General features: G+C 48.0%; 1 protein-coding gene across 2 annotated transcripts in view; it reads right to left on the bottom strand.

Annotated features, from left to right (window-relative positions):
• Window positions 1-19,706, bottom strand: part of KIRREL3 (kirre like nephrin family adhesion molecule 3) — a 712,715-nt gene that overhangs the window by 45,533 nt on the left and 647,476 nt on the right. Inside the window, exons 11-13 of one of the 2 annotated variants that reach the window (XM_077305781.1) lie at window positions 8,342-8,442; window positions 6,483-6,681; window positions 3,428-3,463 (exon numbers count right to left, since the gene is read on the bottom strand). In XM_077305781.1, the coding sequence (XP_077161896.1) occupies window positions 3,428-3,463; window positions 6,483-6,681; window positions 8,342-8,442 (336 nt within the window). The remainder of the gene's footprint in view (window positions 1-3,427; window positions 3,464-6,482; window positions 6,682-8,341; window positions 8,443-19,706) is intronic. The other variant, XM_077305782.1, reaches the window with a different exon arrangement.

Below are 19,706 nucleotides of genomic sequence, written 5' to 3'. Positions count from 1 at the left end.
CTTTCCCCTGCAATCAAAGCTCACTCCTCCTCCAAGGCCCCCTCCCCCTCCCCAAGCCTGATTAGTGGCTGAAGCAGTATGACAACAGCCTTTCCTATTAAAATGCCCCCATGTGGCACACTTCTCAACGGGGTGAGGCGGGTGGGGGGAGACACGGAGCTTATGGCTCTCGTCCCTGGCTTGTCCCTTCCTGCCCGCACCGCAGGTGCAGGTGATGGTAAGATGAGAGGCTGTATGACTTACATAGCAGCGTTTACGCTTCTGGTGCTGGGGAGAAAAGGATCCTGATTTTGCCCATTTCCCGTCCTACTGTGTTTGGTGCTCTTGCCAAGCGGACAGAATAGCACAGAGGCCAGTTTTGCTGCAATGCTATTCAGCTTCGAAGTGAGAGTTCTGTCTTTGGTTTTGTTCAGTGCGTCCTAGCTTTCCTTATATGCGCATTTGCCTTTGATGGTATTTAGATCATGCTTTCTCAACTTTTTTTTAATCCTTGAGAAACCCCTGACATATTCTTCAGGCTTCGAGAGAACCCAGAAGTGGTGCAATCGTGCAGAAGCATAGCTGTGGATACACCCACCCGGGGGCCCTCCCGGCCCATCTCCCAACAAGAGAGCCAGCTTGGTGTAGTGGTTAGGAGTGCGGATTTCTAATCTGGTGAACTGATTCCCTGCTCCTCTTCCACATGCAGCCAGCTGGGTGACCTTGGGCTTGCCACAGCACTGAGAAAGCTGTTCTGACTGAGCAGTAATATCAGGGCTCTCTCAGTCTCACCCACCTCACAGGGTGCCTGTTGTGGGGAGGGGAAGGGAAGACGATTGTAAGCTGCTTTGAGACTCCTTCCTCTAGTCTGAGCAGTCAGGCTTTGCTTGTCAAATATTTTGAATGCTTTTATTATCCCTTGTTTGAAAATGGTTTCTGGATTGATATGCTCTTGTTAAATACCCACTGTTATCAGAGAATTCTACATCTGACCTCTGCATGTGCTAGGCCAGGTGTAGCCAGACTGTGGCTCTTCAGATGTCCACAAACTACCATTCTCATGAGCCCCTACCAGCATGTCCCCCTGATACATTTCCATCCCTGCTCCTCCCCTACAGGTTCTCAGTGACCGCCACCTACAACCAGAGCACTGGGCACTGCATCCCCACCTGCGTCCAAAGACACAAGCAGGCAGTTCACTGGGGACAAGATGTGCAGTGCAATGAAGATGCAGATCCAGATGCACCAAGGTATACCACGGTCATGACATCGAGGCAGGCAATAGGAAGCTGCCTCCGAACATCTCTTGCCTTGAAAATCCTACATGGGCGCCATAACTCAGCTGTGACTCAGCAGCAAAACAAACATTTAAAAATGCCCTGAGCATTCTTATCTTCTCTTTGGGATTTTACAGAATGATTTCTACTTTGCGAGCCAGCTCAAGCAAGAGAGGCGGCATACATATTCTCTAGAGCCAGTAATTGTTCCCCGAGAACCAGTATTTTGATGCTGTTGTGTGTGTACATGCCACATGGAGAGAGCACAGTCTGAGCCAGGCTGTACATGAAGAGACCTTGAGAAACGCTGCCTAGATGACAGAACTGGCTGGTGTCGCCCACTCCAACAGCCCGTGTCCCCACTAGCCTTTCTGTACTGTGTCACCTCGCTGTAGAACTGCACAAAGGCATCCGGGACATGTAGACAGGAGTCAATTTAGCTGATAGTTTCCCACGGGAGTAACTTGTGCTGCCATGTCTAGTCGGGTGCATACGCCTCCTCCGCTGTCAATGAACTGGGAAGCCTTGCAGTTAAAACAGGAGCAAGGAGGGAAGCAGCTAGCTTTCGTAAGCCCGAGAGTAAAAACCAGCAACATACAACAGCGATGCGCAGTGAGATCAGCTGGACAGTCTGTGCAGTGAACATGTGATTAGGGCGTGAGGGGTGCTGGAGGTGAGGGGTGGAATCGAGAGACTGCTGCTGCCGGCTTGCCCTAACTCTAGGGCAAGCTAGTGCAGCGGGGAAAAGGTGAAGAGAAAGCTTCTGAGATCCTTTGCAATTGCTTGTTTTATTCCCCCAAGGGAGGCATGCTGAGCGGGGAAGAGATGGACACACTGCTAGCTTGAAGCGCTGAAAGAACAGGAGTGAGATCCAGAGGCAAGTGAGAAGGTGGGGATGGGAGGGCTGCGTCCTAGATGAGAGATGGGGGGGGGTGACAGCAGGGGTAATGGGGGAGGACGGTACGTGGATGAGTAAGCCACATCAATGATGATACTCCCTTATGGGAAAGCGAGGGCAATGAGATGGAAGCATGGCTGCAACAGGCTGATATTCAGGAAAAATGGGAGATTTGAGCTAGCCAAGAGCCTCGCAGGGTCTCTGAGCAAATGACCTCGTCCCCTCCGCCTTCCCTCTGAAGTCCAAGCAAACCCTTGCAGGGGAGAACTCCACACGGGGTGGATGGGGAATGCCAGTGACAACAGGCACCGCTAAAGGTGAGGAATTCCCCCCAAAAACTGTTGCAGAGCCCATGGACTTTGGGTCTCTTTTAAGACAAGGGCCAGTATAAAGGTATAGCCTATAGCATACTTTTTCAACTTTTTAACTCTTGAGAAATCCCGGAAACATTCTTCAGGCTTTGGGAAACCCCAGAAGCGTTGCAATTGTACAGAATCTGGTTGGGAAGCAGAGCTGTGGACACGCCCACCCAGGGCCCCTCCCCTTCCCATCCCTTCCAGGCCCTTCATTGGCCATATTGCAAGGGGGAAGTGGGTCAACATGACCATACATGGCCATATCACCCAATAAATGTGTAACATTTTAAATATATTGATATATAAATGAATTAACATCCCCCCCAAAAAAATTCAGGAAACCCTTCCAGGGCCATCAAGAAACCCCAGGGTTTCCCAAAAACCCTGGTTGAGAAAGCCTGGCCTATAGCAAACGGCTCTCCAAGAACTTTAATCACTGCTTGCTGTCAGGCTGTAAACCCAGTTCTTATATCACAGCATTAATTTGTGTAGACACCAGCATCAAACATTTAGGGACCAGAGTTTAACAAGTATGTTGGATTCCAGGGCAGCTGGAAGATCAAAAAGAGTTTTGCAGTCTCCGATTCTATATTCCCTTCTTCCTAAAGCTTTGCTAAGCAGGAAGAGAGTGCATTTCAATACCGTGAACCCCTTTATAAAGATGGGGGGTGGGGAAAGGAAGGCACCACCAGACTAGCAATTAGAACCCATGGATTCCGAATACCCAGGTTGGATTTTATTAACGCTTCCTTCTTTTGTAAGGTGTCTCTTTACCTCCTCTTGCTTACTGCCCCCTTTTCATTGTCTAAGCTAGGAGGAAGATTCTTGACTGTTTTTGTTTGTTTGTTTCGGGAGGACACCACAGTATGCCGCTTGGGAGGCCGTTCACATAGTCACCTTCACTTATGATTCCATACCTGCTTCCATCCCAGCTCCTGATTTCATTTCCGTACCTGTTTGAAAATAAAGCAAGCGTCTACAACCTTGCCAAAGCCCAAGGGTGCATTTCACTCAGTTATTTCTCTCTCTTTCTCTCTCTTTTTAAATACCACGTTCCTCTGACGTCCCTCCCCGAATCCAGAGATGCCTGGGAGTTCCCAACTGCCATTTCCTAAAGGTCCATTGCAGGGGTGACCGGTCTGTGTTTGTTACAAGCCGCTGGGTTTTTAGTTGGAATGCAGCCACTGAAAGGCAGGAGACGGGCTTCGGAATGTTTCCAGCCAATAGGGTTTCGGAAATGCACACGGGCTAGACAATCAGGGAGAGAAAAGATAGCTTGGAGCAGCACGGCTGGGCAGAATCTTTTTGTCCCAGCGTTTTAATCTAATGTAGTGTCCTTATGGAGAAATGTGGTCTAAGATGAACGCCAATAAATAATGTGAAATGAAAGCATGTGTCACAGATCCCTGAACAGTGTGCCTTTCCAGATTGTGGTTGGTGGCCATAGGAGCTATATTCTCATCCCTGAACGTAGCTAACTAAGCATGTTAGGGGATGAATTCTAGCTCAGGCTTTCCCATGATGTGCTAGCCTTAAACATGCAGGGATTATTTCGTTAAAGAAGGGGAACAGGCAAACATGTGACAGACCAATCTGGGACAGACAACCTTGTGAGGCATATAGTTTATTTTGCTGGTTGAGTGTGATGCTCTCTCTGCTCTCCTATGAACTGTTGGAAATCCAGCTCTGCCCACTCTTTCATTCTAGTATCAAAAATGTCTTTTCTTTCTTTCTTTCTTTCTTTCTTTCTTTCTTTCTTTCTTTCTTTCTTTCTTTCTTTCTTTCTTTCTTTCTTTCTTTCTTTCTTTCTTTCTTCCTTCCTTCCTTCCTTCCTTCCTTCCTTCCTTCCTTCCTTCCTTCCTTCCTTCCTTCCTTCCTTCCTTCCTTCCTTCCTTCCTTCCTTCCTTCCTTCCTTCCTTCCTTCCTTCCTTCCTTCCTTCCTTCCTTCCTTCCTTCCTTCCTTCCTTCCTCTGTCTCTGCCCCGAAGAACAGCCCAGCTTAAACGGCCTTTAGAAACCTTTTCTCTGTCCTGGGAAGGACTGGACACAGAGGCTCGACAAAATGAACATCCTGAGTACTCCACCAGCGTCAGCTGAGTCCCACGCCTCTGCTTGTAGGCAGCGGGTGGGAAAGCAAACCAGTGAGGCACTTTGCCCTGGATGGAACCCGAGGGCTAATTCTAAGGGGTTCATTTAGTTCCAATTGCAGCTGGATGGCAGTCTTGCCTATAAATCAGAGCCTAATAAGAACAATCCACCTGGCTGCCCTAGCATTTAATAGGGAAGGATGGAGTTGGAGGCCCTCCAAGAGCAATTCACTCATTCCCTCTGGGAAGCTCTTAGCCTCCAAGCCATATTTCGAAGGAAAACTTGAAAGGTATGATATTGAGGGATGAGCTGAAGGGGGGGGGGAGAGTTAGTGAGTGCTTGCTGAGTGATCCCCCCTCCCCCAGGGTTTATCACACAAGGGCTGTGAAAAGTGCTCTATCTGTGATCCCTGACTGTATAGCTTTATATATGCATTCTGTATATAAAGCATTGTCCTCACCCTGAATGGGACCCCTCTGCCCTTAATGGGTATCAGGAAGCTACATAGCACCATGATGTCATCTTGCTCAGTGCCCCCCGTTTAGCTGGGTCATTAGACCACATTGGTCAGACTGCACCTGGAGTACAGTGTGCGGTTCTGAAGGCCTCACTTCACAAAGGACGTGGACAAAACGGAGAGGGTGCAGAGGAGAGTGATGAGGGTGATCTGGGCCCTGGGAACCAAACCCTATGAGGAAAGGCTCTTGGGAATGTTCGGCCTGGAGAAGAGGAGGCTGAGAGGGGACAGGATGGCTCTCTGTAAGTGTTTGAGGACTTGTCACTTGGATAGAACCTGCAGTAATGGATTTCAATTATGTGTAGAACTGTACTGGCTAGATATAAGGAAATATCGTTACCCTAGTCAGTGTAGTTCAGTAAATAGGCTGCCCAAGGAGGTATCGAGTTCCCCCTCATGACTTGAGGCCACAAGCCCAAGCAATTTCTCTGGGGTCAAAGGAAGGGCAGTTGTTTTCAAAAAGGGTTGTCCATTCTTAGTGTTGTGCAGGTAGCGACTGAACTGAAGAATTTAAGGACAAGTTCTATGCAGCAGAGAATGCAAATTTCACCTGATCCTGATTCATTTTCAATTATCTGGAACCATGTCTGCAGTGGGATGGAGAGCCAGCAGGAAAAAGCGTGAATTGCAGTAACAGGTCAACTTCACTTATATTTTTCACATCACCAAATGATGAGTAGGTATCACAGAAGGCTTCTCATTTCACTGTTTTTCACTGAGAGATCTCATTGCATAACTGATCTCATTGCCCCAGAGGGATGGACCAGAATCAATGGGATGAAATTAATTCAAAAGAAATTCCACCTCAACATCCGGAAGAAATTCCTGACAGTTAGAGTGGTTTCTCAGTGGAACAAGTTTCCTTGGGAGGTGGTGGGTTCTCCATCTTTGGAAAATTTTAAGCAGAGGCTGGATAGCCTCTCTGATGGAGAGGCTGATTCTGTAAAGGCTCAAGGGGGTGGCAGGTGACAGTGGATGAGCAATAGGGATGTGAGTGTTCTGCGTAGCGCAAGGGGTTGGACTAGATGGCCCAGGAGGTCCTTTCCAACTCTATGATTCTATGGTACACGTTGGGCTTGCACTCCTCCCTACATTCTTGATCATTCCTTTCTAAGGGATCTTTAATGAGCTTAGTCATGTAGGCATTTCTGCTTCCTGTGCCTTCCACATACAACTCTGGTTAACATCAAAAGATCATGGTCCATCAGGAAGAACCCTTGTGGCTCCCTCTGAACCCTGTGAGTTTGAGCCTCTCCAATACACTGATTTTGCCTCTTATTTAGTCTTCTATGTGTCTCTTTGTCACATGCACCAGTATGCTGCTATTTCTTGCACAATCCCCCCCAAAGTCATGACAGCAGTTCCCACCTTGTTCTTTCAGACGTATGATCTCGGTATCCGAACCAAAGCTGTTCCAGGCAGTGCAGTTGTAAATGGTCTGGAAGTCGGCCCGCACAATGTTGCTGATGGTTAATGTGGAGATCACACCTTCATCCGTGCTGACGGTCTCCACTGTATATCGCCCTGAAGTACCTGACTCCAGGACGTTCTCCTTCCAAGACCAGGCCTACATTGAGCAAGGTGGGGTTACTATTGGACTTTACTTCTCTAGCACTTTGCAATTAAGTTTTCATCTTCAACAGAAAACAATATAATGGCACTGAGATAGCGACCGTGCGTGTTAAATGACTGTCACATAATTCCCTTCCCGTAATCATACAACAAGGGTCCCAAATCTTGGTGAGTCTCGGGACTTTGGAAATATTTCAAAGGACTAGTGGACACTACAGTAAAATGGCTGCCATGGAAAACAGGATCACTGAGAAAATGGCTGCCGTGGGCAGCAATTGCAAAAATGTTGGTAAGGTCCAAGTTGGACGTCCTCCTGTGGTGGTGAAAGCTGATCATGAGGGGGTTATTGCAAGTCCATGATGGCACCTTCTGGGGTCTCTTGAAGCACCTCCTGCTCTAACAAGGTGGAAGAAAGTCAAGATTGCTCTGGGAAAGAGGTGAAGGAGCAATTGGGTGCCATTGAATGCTTTGGGGACATCCTGACTCCCATGGGTGCCATGCCGGAAAGCACTAAGGCATGCCAGCATCCTCATCCTCATCAATTGTTAATGGAGGTGAGAGAGTGAAGGAATGGAAAAAATAGTTCCCCCATGGCCAACTAATTAATTCATAACAGAGGTAAGATTTTGCCTTAACTTGTAGCTCACTTGGCCGCTATTTCTCTCTGTATAGAAGACAATTCATTATCAACATCTGATATCTGCCTTGTCTTATTTATAACACTTTGGAGGTCCAGTATGCACAGTTTTTACATTTACCAAGCAAAGACGAGCATCTCATGCATGTGATCTGAACGTGGGATAATCTAGGTTCAGCTCCCCACTTCACCCTGCTCTCACCAACCTGCTGCTTGAGAGCTGTCCTACGGCTATAATGGAGGCAAGGAGAACCATGCTGCATGCTGCCCTGAACTCCTTGGAGGAAGGACAGGCTAAAAGAATGATGGAGAATTGTATCTGTTGAACGCTAGCCAGGACATATTTGTACTAGTCTGAGAACACAGGTGGGAACACAGGTTTCTGATGGTTGGCTACCATGCCAAAGGTGGTCCCTTGACAGTTTCACCACATCCTCTCGCTCCCCAGCTTCCTTCCTGCCTAACCGTGGGCACATCATTCCTTGCATTGGTTCCACTGGCAAATGCAAAGAAGTTGAAGAGTTGCTGTATGGACAATGAGCTCCTGCTACATTTCAGGGGTGACCCAGAACAACCTTCTTAGCTCCACGGGAGGTGCTCTTGTCATCAGCACCCTGAGCTTTCTGCGACAATTCACAAGAGTAACATTCATTTTCCAAACAAGAAAATGACTTAGCCAAGGAAAGTGTGTGGCCAACCAAAAGAACCTGACCACGGGGGGAGGGGGGGGGACACCGCAGCCTCAGCACACCTCCAAAAGAGAAACCTATTTATGTGCCAACCATTGCAATGAATAGATCCGTGAAGCGCTCGTGTCTTTATGTGAGCATTGACAGGAACGTCTCACAAGAAGTCTGTGAATGGTTTCCTAAGAGATGAGGCTGTCCTGCACAACCTCTGCCTTGCTATTTCAGTCCACCCTGGTTCTGAAGCTACACCCCGCGGAGACGGCAACCGCTGTCGTGGTTGTCCTTGCATTCCAGCTCTATTACAGAGGACATCAAGAGAGCCTACTCACAATTCGGTCGGGCGGAGGAGTGCTGCGGATAAAGCATTTGATCTGGCCCTTCTCCCCATGGAGAGCGTGCTGCGTCTGTGTGCTGGAGATTATCGGTGGCCCTGGGAAAAGAGAACAGGAAAAAATGAGGGCGTGCTGAAGGCAGGCCGGGTTTCGTCCCCCCTCCCCAACTTCCCGCTGAATCCAAGCTACAAGCCACAGTTCCACCCATTACAGCTTGCAAGGCAGACAGAGCGCAGTGGAATTCCTTCCACGGATGTGTCAGATGAGACAGATCTTGACATGCACAATGGTGGACGCAAGGGGACTGCTTAAGTTGCTGGTGTGCCCGAAGACTTTCCCCCCTCGCTGTGTTGTGGCTCCATGACAGAACAAAAGAACGGGTGTGGTTCCTTCGGACGGGGGTAGTCAACCTGTGGTCCTCCAGATGTCCATGGACTACAATTCCCATGAGCCCCTGCCAGCGTGCTGGCAGGGGATCATGGGAATTGTAGTCCATGGACATCTGGAGGACCACAGGTTGACTACCCCTGCCTTAGGGGGAGGGGCCAGGGATCACGCGTGTTGATTTGGCGACCAGCAACTAGAGAAAGCATTGAGGTTTAGGACAGGGCTTGGGTGCAGGGAATGCAAAAGAACAGAGAGACAGACGTTCTAGAAATTCCAGAGATTCTAGAAAAAACACAGGGCCTCTGGTTTTGTTTGAACTGCAAATCACTCGACTGCTGTCTGATTTGACTGCCGAGTGAGCCTGGACCCAGTAGGAAAACAACAGCAACAAACACACCTGGGAATCCCAGTATGGCGGGGGGGGGGGGGCGGCCACAATGGAACACATGAAGCTGCCTTACTGGCAGGTTGACTCCTCAATCAACAGGCTTGGCATGTTCAGCAAAAGTGATTAATTAATGAAGAAACCAACTAAGCCCATGAAAACCTTTGTTTAGACTGATTGGCAACACAAACACAGATCAATATATTCCCTATCGACTCTGCCTCCATGCTAAGTCATGCATCCCCGACTTGGAAAGTCCCCCCCCTCCACTTTCCCAGGCCCCGCTGAAGAAGAAAAAGAAGAATAGTTCTTACATGCTGCTTTTCTCTACAAAAAGGAGTCTCAGAGGAGCTTACAATCCCCTTCTCTTTCCTGTCCCCACAACAGATGCCCTGTGATGTAGGGGAGGCTGGGAGAGCCCTGACATTACTCAAGAAGAGGAGTTGGTTCTTATATGCCGCTTTTCTCTACCAGAAGGAGTCTCAAGGTGGCTTCCAATCACCTCCCGTTTCCCCTCCCCACAACAGACACCCTGTGAGGTGGGTGAGGCTGAGAGAGCCCTGATATTCCTGCTCGGCCAGAACAGCTTTATCAGTGCCGTGGTGAGCCCAATGTTACCCAGCTGGCTGTATGTGGGGGAGCGGGGAATCAAACCCGGCTTGCCAGATTAGAAGTCTGTGCTCCTAACCGCTGCACCAAGCTGGCTCTCTTCATCAACCCCAGGTTCAAATTCCAAATGCCAGACTCCCTTCTTTGAAGCCAGGACTGTGCAGATAAGACCAAAGCTCCCTCCCTTCCCAACACCCAACTATCAGCATAAGAAAGCACATAGCCTACACTGAGATCAAACTATAAACAAACCCGCACTTCAAAACAATCCCCATGCCCCCCTGCAGAGAACTCAGAAAAGCAAAGCATGCCTATAGCAATACATGGCAGGATGCAGGTGCCGACACGGATCCTGACACTTATATTAATTCTGATATTCTATCAAGGTCAGTGGGCTGCCTACTCTAATAGGAAGGAGCTTGCAGGGTCTCAAGCACAGGTCTTTCACATCACTTAATCCAGGGGTTAGTCAAACTGCGGCCCTCCAGATGTCCATGGACTACAATTCCCAGAAGCCCCCTGCCAGCATTTGCTGGCAGGGGGCTCCTGGGAATTGTAGTCCATGGACATCTGGAGGGCCGCAGTTTGACTACCCCTGACTTAATCCTTTGAACTTGAGGGTGTTAGGGACCGCATTTGGGCAGAGGAGATATTCTGCCCTCAAGCCACATCAGAATCGGAATCACACAGAGCTGGAAAAGGCCACAAAGAGCCATCCTGTCCAGCACTCCACACTCTAGGCAGGTGCCCATCCAACCTTGTCCTAAAAACTTCAAACAAAGCAGAAAAAGTTATGAGCAAGCTGCCCTGAGTCTAAGGAGAGCTGAGACCCTTTTGGCTTTACCACAGGCTTCTCATAAGCAGAGAACCATGGGGTTGGAACAAACCAAATTCCATCGTTGCAACAAAAGCAGGACTTTACCCCCCATCTCAATAATTAAGGGTCATTTTTTTCTATGATCTGTTCCACATAATAGCGTGTCTCATGGCTTCAGGGCCAGCACTTAACACCCACTCAGGGCAGCTGTCCCACCCGATCTCCTCCAACCGGCTTGCCTGTCTGTCCAGCGGCCAGCCAATCACCTTCCATACCCCCCCGACTACCCCCTCCTCCTTCCAGTTCCCTCCGAAGCTCGGAGGCTGCAGATCCCTGCAGCTTGAGAGCTGCCCCTGCTGGTGAGTTCTATAACATCAGCCTGCAGCCTTTCCAGGTCTTAGGGGGAAGGGGAGGCCATCTGCAGAGGTCTCCCCTCACCTAATCTAGTGCCCGTTGCATTCCTGAACGCAACGGGCTTTGCCCCTAGTTGTAATATAATGAACAGGAACTTAGGGACAGGGACTGAGTACACGTCTATGTACTTTGGCTGCCATTAAAAGACAACACATTCAAGAAGCCACTTTTTTTTGCTCCTGGGAACGGCCATTTGGGATTTCTGCCTTAGGCACTGAAAACAACTTGGTACAGGCCTTGTAAGAATCTCCCACTCTTTTCTTGAAGGTTGCATAAAGGGTGGAAAGGACTCTCGTCACAAGAAGATCTGGGAGTGGCCAGCAGAGGGCTCTGCTGCACAATGCAAGAGGCTTCCTCCAGCCTTCGTGTGACCCCCCCTTCCCTCCTCCCTCCCCACAATACAATTCAGCCTGAGAAGACTTGCAGATTGTCAGGTTCCCTGAAAGAACCGCAAGCCTCATCCTGAGCTTTGTGCCACAGGACTTCGGTACAGCAACCGCTTGCCTTTGATAAAGGCCAGACAGGAAGGCTGAAGCATCTACGGCTAATTAACCTTATTGAAGCCTCGAGGCTGTTTCCAGACTCAGTGCTGGAGATGTGACCAGAGATGGCCGCAGCCCTGCGTTTTTGTGCAGGCCAGACAGATTTCAGAGAAACCAGCAAAAATTCTTCTGGACTTGCCTTGGCCTAGCGCATACTTTTGGGCCAAATGCTGTGGAAATGCCCACTGTTCACAAAGGCACTTATAGAACTTCCACAAAGGTAAAGGTAAAGGTAAAGGTAAAGGTAAAGGTATCCCCTGTGCAAGCACCGAGTCATGTCTGACCCTTGGGGTGACACCCTCTAGCGTTTTCATGGCAGACTCAATACGGGGTGGTTTGCCAGTGCCTTCCCCAGTCATTACCATTTACCCCCCAGCAAGCTGGGTACTCATTTTACCGACCTCGGAAGGATGGAAGGCTGAGTTGACCTTGAGCCGGCTGCTGGGATGGAACTCCCAGCCTCATGGGCAGAGCTTTCAGACTGCATGTCTGCTGCCTTACCACTCTGCGCCACAAGAGGCTCTTCCACAAAGGTAGAAGGCCATTGTGAACAGGGGAAACACAGTTCAGTATGTGGTTCGTGGAGTGCCCAGCTCACGAACCCTCATGAATTTTAGCTGAATATGAACTGGTTTGGTTCATGAGGGTCTTGACACAATAGAACAGGATCTTGGTAGGCTAGAGTCACCAACATTGCAGGGGATCTCTGGCTGACTCTCCTCTACATGCCCTCCAAGTTTGGTGCAGATTGGATGTGCGGGGTTCAGGTTACAGCACACCAAAGAAGGTGCCCCCCAGGAACACCTTGGTCCATCAGGACTTTTTTTTGGGAAAATGACAGGAGATAATTTTGACAGGCACAGGCTCAGGAGTTTCAGGAGTGTACGGAATGGGCCCTGTGCAAGCTAGAGACACGCCAGATGCTCCTCTCTCTATATTTCCTGTCCCTCCCCCTGTTGCTTTGAAGTTGGTAAACATTTAGATCGAGCACAGACAGTCGGTCTGGAAATGCATCCATTCACAAACTGCCATGAAAAGCTTGTAAGTTCATGGAAGGTTCATGCCAGTTGATGAGACAGGAACTTCACTTCCTGAGCCACAGTTCATGCCCATCCCTAACTGTGAAAAACGCAGTTTATGAAATCCTTCAGTTCCCAAGGAGAGCATCCCAGGGGTGCCTATCAGGGATGAACTGGCCTTTTAACTTACCTGGACGGTTCCTTATGGGCTGCTGCCCTGAAGGAAAACAGTAAGCTGCAAACAGCCATTATGAGCCTACTCTTGTTGGGGAGGGGCCGTGGCTCTGTAGCAGAGCATCTGCTTGGCAGGCAGAAGGTTCCAGGTTCTCAACACACACACACACACACACAGGATCAGCATCATTAACTTTTGCTCTGCAACCTTGACCTCAGTGCTTCAGCATTTAGACCAAAATGCCTCTTTGAGCCTGAAGCTTTCTAAGCACACTGCACATGGTTCCCGCAGCTTCTCCCAGCCCATGAGCAAACAGGCAGAGAACTGTCTCTGAAGGGCAGGGAAGGAAATTGTTTCAGGGGAACAGCAAAATAGCTAGGAACGTAATTGCTGTTTATTAGCCCCTTCATTAAAACAGATTTGCATTTGTATGCCTGGTGGTGAGCAAGGAAGGAAAACAATGCACAGCCAGCCCACATGGCAGGCATGTTGACGGCACACATGACGGCAAAGGCAATTTGTGCGCTGGCACAGGGAGGGGAGCAAAGGGGTAGGCTGTGCCCCCACCCGCACACGCCACAACCTAACTTTGTCCACAATTGTTTTGTACGAAGCTGAGAAAGAAACAGAGCCTAATTCAGTGTGCCTGACCTATCTTAAGGTTCTCAAGGGAGGGGGGAGAAGCTCCTGAAGCAAACATCTGAGTCATGCTTAGTTTGTGACAAAAACATTGGTCCACATGCAAAGCTGCAGAAAGAGGCAGGAGGGAGAGCAATGAGGGACACATCCTTGGGCAGTGGGGAGGAGACAATTTCTAAAAGAAAAAGCACTGGCTCCCAATTCCTGCCCTCTGGGGTCAGAAGACCCCTCTGGGGTCAGGGTCTTTTGTTCTGCACACACTGGGCTCCACGGCTTCCCTTTCAACGATGGTGTCACGGATCCCAGGTTGCGTCCCAATCTCAATATAAGCTCCAGTTCCTGTCCAAAGACAGGGAGAGATTTCCCTTGCCGAACTAGTATCTGATGGTTCGGAGGACTCCTGCTCTTCATCTGTAGCTTAACCCCTGGTTTTTGACCACAGAAGGCTTGCTGTCTAATCCTAACGAATCCGGACAAAGTTTGACACCAAGGGCACCTTTCAGACTGGGAAAGTTTTATTCGTGGTGGGAGCTTTCGTGTGCATGGACACAAAAGCTCACGCCTTGAATAAAACTTTGTCGGTCGAAAAGGTGTCTCTGTTATTTCAGGTCAATGTAGTTATCCATCTGAATCTACCTGAAGCTAGATCCAGTGGGAAAGGAGCCCTCCACATGCTTTAAGAAATACCCCAAGGACTAGCCGGTAGGATGGAATGCCTCTCCCTTTCAGCACACAGCTTTAGTCCTCTGTGACAGGGGTAGTCAACCTGTGGTCCTCCAGATGTTCATGGACTACAATTCCCATGAGCCCCTGCCAGCGTGTGCTGGCTGGGGCTCATGGGAATTGTAGTTCATGAACATCTGGAGGACCACAGGTTGACTACCCCTGCTCTATGAGACCCACAAGGCTCAGCGTCCTCGTTGACAGTGGCCTAACAACCACCAAAATGGCAGCTGAGAGCTCAGCGGGCATTAGTTTCTTAAAGTTACAGATTCTGGTCCAATAATTTGGGAGAGTTTTAATCCCCCAATGCACTTTGAAAAGGTTTCATTTTTTTGTGTGGCGAACTTGGGACTGCCTTCCGATTTGCGGAGAAATCCCACCCGCTGTCTTTCCCTTGCTCCATTTTATGGATCTATTTACCCACACTCTACGGCCTGGTTCAGAATTATTAATTGATTAATAATTAAAGGGTGGGAAGGAAAGAGAGAGAGAGAGAGAGAGAAAGAGAGAGAGAGAGAGAGAGAGAGAGAGAGAGAGAGTTCCACAGATCACCCAGCAAGCTTCCATGCTGGGCATTCAAACCTAGTCTCCCAACCCCTACATCACGCTGGCTCGTCTCTCTTTCATTAGGATCACACAAACATTGTTATCGATGATAGATGAAGCTCACACTCCCAAACCATTAGATTAGTTAGTGAAAACTGGCTTAGTGGTGAAAAAGGCAGGCGTCCGCCCCCGTCCTCCATCTCCTTGCTAAGAAAGATTCTGAACAGCATCAAAACAAGTGGCTTGAAGATCACTGCAGAGTTCTAGGAGTTTGGCGTCTGAAGCTTATCGCCATGATAACAGGATATGCCTAAATAGCGATTCTTGAGAAAATGAACAGGCCTGGGAATAACTGCGTGAAGTAACAGACTTTTTTGCAGTTCTGGGGACTGCAGTCTGATTCCCCGACAGGCAGCGGCTTGCCTGCGAAGGCTGCCAATCTCCCTGCTTGGCATTTGGTGCTGAGCGTTAGACAATCTACAGGCAGCTCAAGTCTTTAGATGGTGTTGCTATGGATATAAATGGTGGCACTATCGGTCTCGCAGTTATTTTTAGAGCCTCGGTGCCAATTTATTTGTGCAGCCCCAGAGGCTCTGACAAAAGGAAAGGCAGTTTTCTGACTTCAGGGCCTTTCTGGAATCAAAGGGAGGTGGGAAGCTTCCCAGGGGCGGGCACCTGAGCGAATCACGGTTTTTCTTCTGAAGCCACTGCTGGCACCTCAGGGAGGGCATTTTGGTCCTGCGGATGCTTTCCGACTATCAACCTCAGTGTGTGATCTTTTCAATAGAGGGTTGCTTCTTTAGTGTGTTTCAGATCGCACATATTAACTCATTTGCATACTTGAACGGTGCCTGATTGTGAACGTCTTCTTTTCGGTGATGACCCAACCATCATCTACCATTTGGCGTATCGGTTGGTATGATGACTCCCATCTACCTTTTTTCCTCAAAGGCAGATTTTCCCTAATAAATAACATTTCTGTACTCTCACTGAGTGGGCCACCCAAGTAACTTGGTTTCTTTACTGAGATTAATAAAGCTGGCTGTCTCTAAAAGATAATTCGGCTTTTAACTCAGCTCTGGAACCTCATGGGAAGATGCAGGAACCCTTTTCACCAAACCCCCTTCAGAATCAAAGATTTTATTTACCACACCAAGAGACGTAAGGGGTAATGAGGTGTAAAAACTTCAAGGTAAAAATCAGTAGTTGCACGGTCTTTGGTTCTTAAATTCAGGTTGTTTGGAGTTATTGAAGCTTATTTCCTTCATTTCTAAGTTCTTAGTGAGGTTTTGAATCTGTATGTTCCCAAACACTACAGTATTCTTCTTTGTGTTTCCGTAAATTTCTCTGGTTTACTGAAGGCTAGTACTCTCTGTCTGTACCCAATCTTCCCTTCTCCAAAAAAAAAAAAAAAAACAGTTTCCCTCGAACTCCTGAAGTGTCTAAAGCAGTATCCTTTCACACCAGACCAGGGAAATCCTCAGAGCTAATTTCCCTGTTTAACTGAGCAGTGTTTTTCTTCCCTCCCCTTTCCTTTGGGCAAACTGAAAGTCTCAATTCACTACCTAAATAACCTTGCCAACTATTACCCCCAGTTCTCCTATCTGTGTTTTCTCCTAATGGTGTGATGATTTCACCCTCTGTTACAGGATTTATTAAAATATTGTTCTTAGCCAAGCAGTCCCTTTCTCTTCCTTCTTTGTTTTCTCCTTCTTTAGCCCTTGTTTTATAATGGCCCATGAGAGGCGGATGATAAATCAAAACTAACAATCTTTTTCACCTTGTGGGGAAATAGCCAAATAGGAATCAGGTTTAGGACTGATGAGGCAAACAAATAACAGGAATGAGGTAACTCTGTGTAAAAATAAACCTGAGAGAATTTGTCACAAGCAAGTAACTATTATTCAGACAGGGCTTTATAATTTGAAGATAAAGATTTCTTGACATATCTGCTTGCATAATCAAGCATAAGCTTCTTGGTCTCGCAGACATTAAAGTTGGTGAAGGCAGGAACAGTCACACAAATTCCAGTTTCCTTTCTTATCTACTGGCTGGGATCACGCCTGTCCTCAAGGAGCAATTTCCCTAAGACTTGCTAGGGATGGGCTACATGTCCCACTTCCTTAACTCAGGAACCTTCTTGATCCTCCCATGGTCTGCTTGACTCTCTCTCACTCTTAACTGTCAACTCCCATCTTGAAACTGACACTTTAAACTGAAAAAAAATTGATTTGAATCCCTAGTCACTCAAGGTTCTCAGACTGGGTTGCAGCATTAACCATTTACTGTCTGACACAACTGGTTAAAGAGATTCTTAACCACGGCCACATTAAAGAAGAAACATTGCTTTCACTGAATTCCTGAATGTTTGGTTTAGTGTGTGTGTGTGGGGTGGGGTGGGGTCTCCTTTTGGCTAAGTGTAGAGGGTCCTTAGTTCTCAGCTGTAAGGCTCATTTATTGTTGTTGTTAGGTGTGAAGTTGTGTCCGACCCATCGTGACCCCATGGACAATGATCCTCCAGGCCTTCCTGTCCTCTACCATTCCCCGGAGTCCATTTAAGTTTGCACCTACTGCTTCAGTGACTCCATCCAGCCACCTCATTCTCTGTCGTCCCCTTCTTCTTTTGCCCTCGATCGCTCCTGGCATTAGGCTCTTTTCCAGGGAGTCCTTCCTTCTCATGAGGTGGCCAAAGTATTTGAGTTTCATCTTCAGGATCTGGCCTTCTAAAGAGCAGTCAGGGCTGATCTCCTCTAGGACTGACCGGTTTGTTCGCCTTGCAGTCCAAGGGACTCGCAAGAGTCTTCTCCAGCACCAGAGTTCAAAAGCCTCAATTCTTTGACTCTCGGCCTTCCTTATGGTCCAACTTTCGCAGCCATACATTGCAACTGGGAATACCATAGCCTTGACTAAATGCACTTTTGTTGGCAGGGTGATGTCTCTGCTTTTTAAGATGCTGTCTAGATTTGCCATAGCTTTCCTCCCCAGGAGCAAGCGTCTTTTAATTTCTTAGCTGCAGTCCCCATCCGCAGTGATCTTGGAGCCCAGGAAAATAAAATCTGTCACTATCTCCATTTCTTCCCCATCTATTTGCCAGGAACTGAGAGGGCCGGATGCCATTTATTAGGATGCTCACTTATTAGGACCAAGCATTTTCCTTATATGACAAGGCCTGGCTGGGAGATGGAGGAAATCAGCTGCCTGGGTGGAAACAAAATATATCTCGGCATCTTATAAATAAAACCTTTTTCTCTTCTGGCTCCGGCCAGTCCTGATAAGGGGCACTTGCCCTCGGACAGGATGTGCAGAGGCGATCTTATCGCACGCCAGGCCCCCTCCAATGTAATAATAAGGATAAATGACTGATTGCCTGGAACGAGAAATACGGCACAAACCAATTTGTGGCAGGTAATCTCTTCAGGCTGGCCTTCTATCTGGAATCCTTCTCTTCCTGTTCTTATCCCAAATGCCAGACAATGGGCTTAACAAAAGAAACAATGATTGCACCGCAAAGCAAACTTTGTTAGTTTCTGTCTCAGCGGCACAGAAGCAAGAATCCATCCACTGCCGTTGTGTGTTGGAGGGAAAAGCTGTCTATGAAAGATTGTGCCGAGTGACAACCCTAATGAAAACCAAAGGCTTTCTAAGGCTCATTCTATGCATGTTGCATAACGCACTTTCAATGGACTTTAGATATATATCCATGATCAATTTCTGATTTCTTCCATCATCTCCTCCTGTCCGCCTAGTCTACTGAAGGCATCCCATGGGTGGGGATTATTTTAGTTTTGGACAGCACCTTGCGCATGAATGGCAGTGAAGATTTACCAAATTATTTAAGAGCAGGCACTTGTTATATAGTATCTATTATTAATACGTAGATCATGCTGGAAAAAGATATAATGGATTTCTGTTTCCCTGTGTCCTTATTTGCCTGTCATCTTAGTGACACCCCATTCCCAGTAGCACACTCCCCCCCAAACCCAGGAACCGAACAGCATCAATCTACTAAAAGGATTTGTTTCTTTTGTTTGTTTTGTCGGTTTCCTCCATAGCAGAAAACTTTATTTAGTGCTACTTTGCAGGCATCCAGCCATATTTCCTGAGAGTTCATGCTACCAGCGATCTTTCTGATGTGCCCAATGGTCATTTTGCCCAAAACAGGCACCACTTGTATTTTCTGCTTTAGTACCTTTGAAGCAGTAACCATGAATGGTGTGCCTTTTAGATTAAATGGTGACGGCATGCATCAGAAGGAAGGCAGTTAGTGCATGATCCTGGTGTGCACAGCTGGAAACCCCCCAAAGTAGCTACTGAAAAAGTCTAAAGTTGACCTATTTTGGGGGGGACGATGCAAGGGGATGTCTCCATCTTCCTTCCCACTCTAAAAACTTCAATCGTTTATTCCTATACAAAATTTGGAGGGGGGTGGTGGTGGTTCATTGTTCTGGAGGTGGGGGAAGCCAGGTCCTTTGTTCTCATCAGATGTCTTCCTTTGTTTTCTGCAAGCTATTTGAATTGTAATTAAGCTGAGGCAGCCAACAGGGAGCGGGGAAGCCAGGAGACAATAAGCTGGCTGGGAAGGCGAAGGCGTGGTAGATCTTCAATGGTCCTGCTGGGTTGCCCTTGGCTTCTCTCTTCAGCATAATCTGCATTGACAATTAAATTGTGCTGATGCCTGCGTTGCCTCTCGCCCCATTTTGCTGTTCGTCAACACAAGCGAATTTTGAGCAGGCCTTGATGGCTGTGTAAGCTGCACGAAAATTCATACACCGTTCTGACACTCCCAGAAAGCTTTGCTCTGCCTTCATACTGGATGGCGGAGTATAGATGGAGGAATGGGAATCCTGGGGCCTGCACTTGCCTTAGTACCACAGCACATGGAACAAATGGTAGCTTCCTTCCTCACTCCTCCTGTAGTAAGGGAGGGTGGAGGATTCCTTCCGCCATGTTGGAATCTTTTTAATGGGGTTTTTATAAGACTTTTTAACTTGCCACGAGCCAATTCGGAAGTGGCAGGGAATAAATTGAAATCATCATCATCTCCAGAGCTTAGACTGACACCACTCACACCTGATTGAGGTGTGATGACCCCTGGCTCTGGCAGCC

The sequence above is a fragment of the Paroedura picta genome, chromosome 12 (assembly GCF_049243985.1).
Source record: "Paroedura picta isolate Pp20150507F chromosome 12, Ppicta_v3.0, whole genome shotgun sequence".
NCBI lineage: Eukaryota > Metazoa > Chordata > Lepidosauria > Squamata > Gekkonidae > Paroedura > Paroedura picta.
Note: the sequence above shows the minus strand (reverse complement) of the source record. Positions and strands in the feature narration are given on the sequence as shown.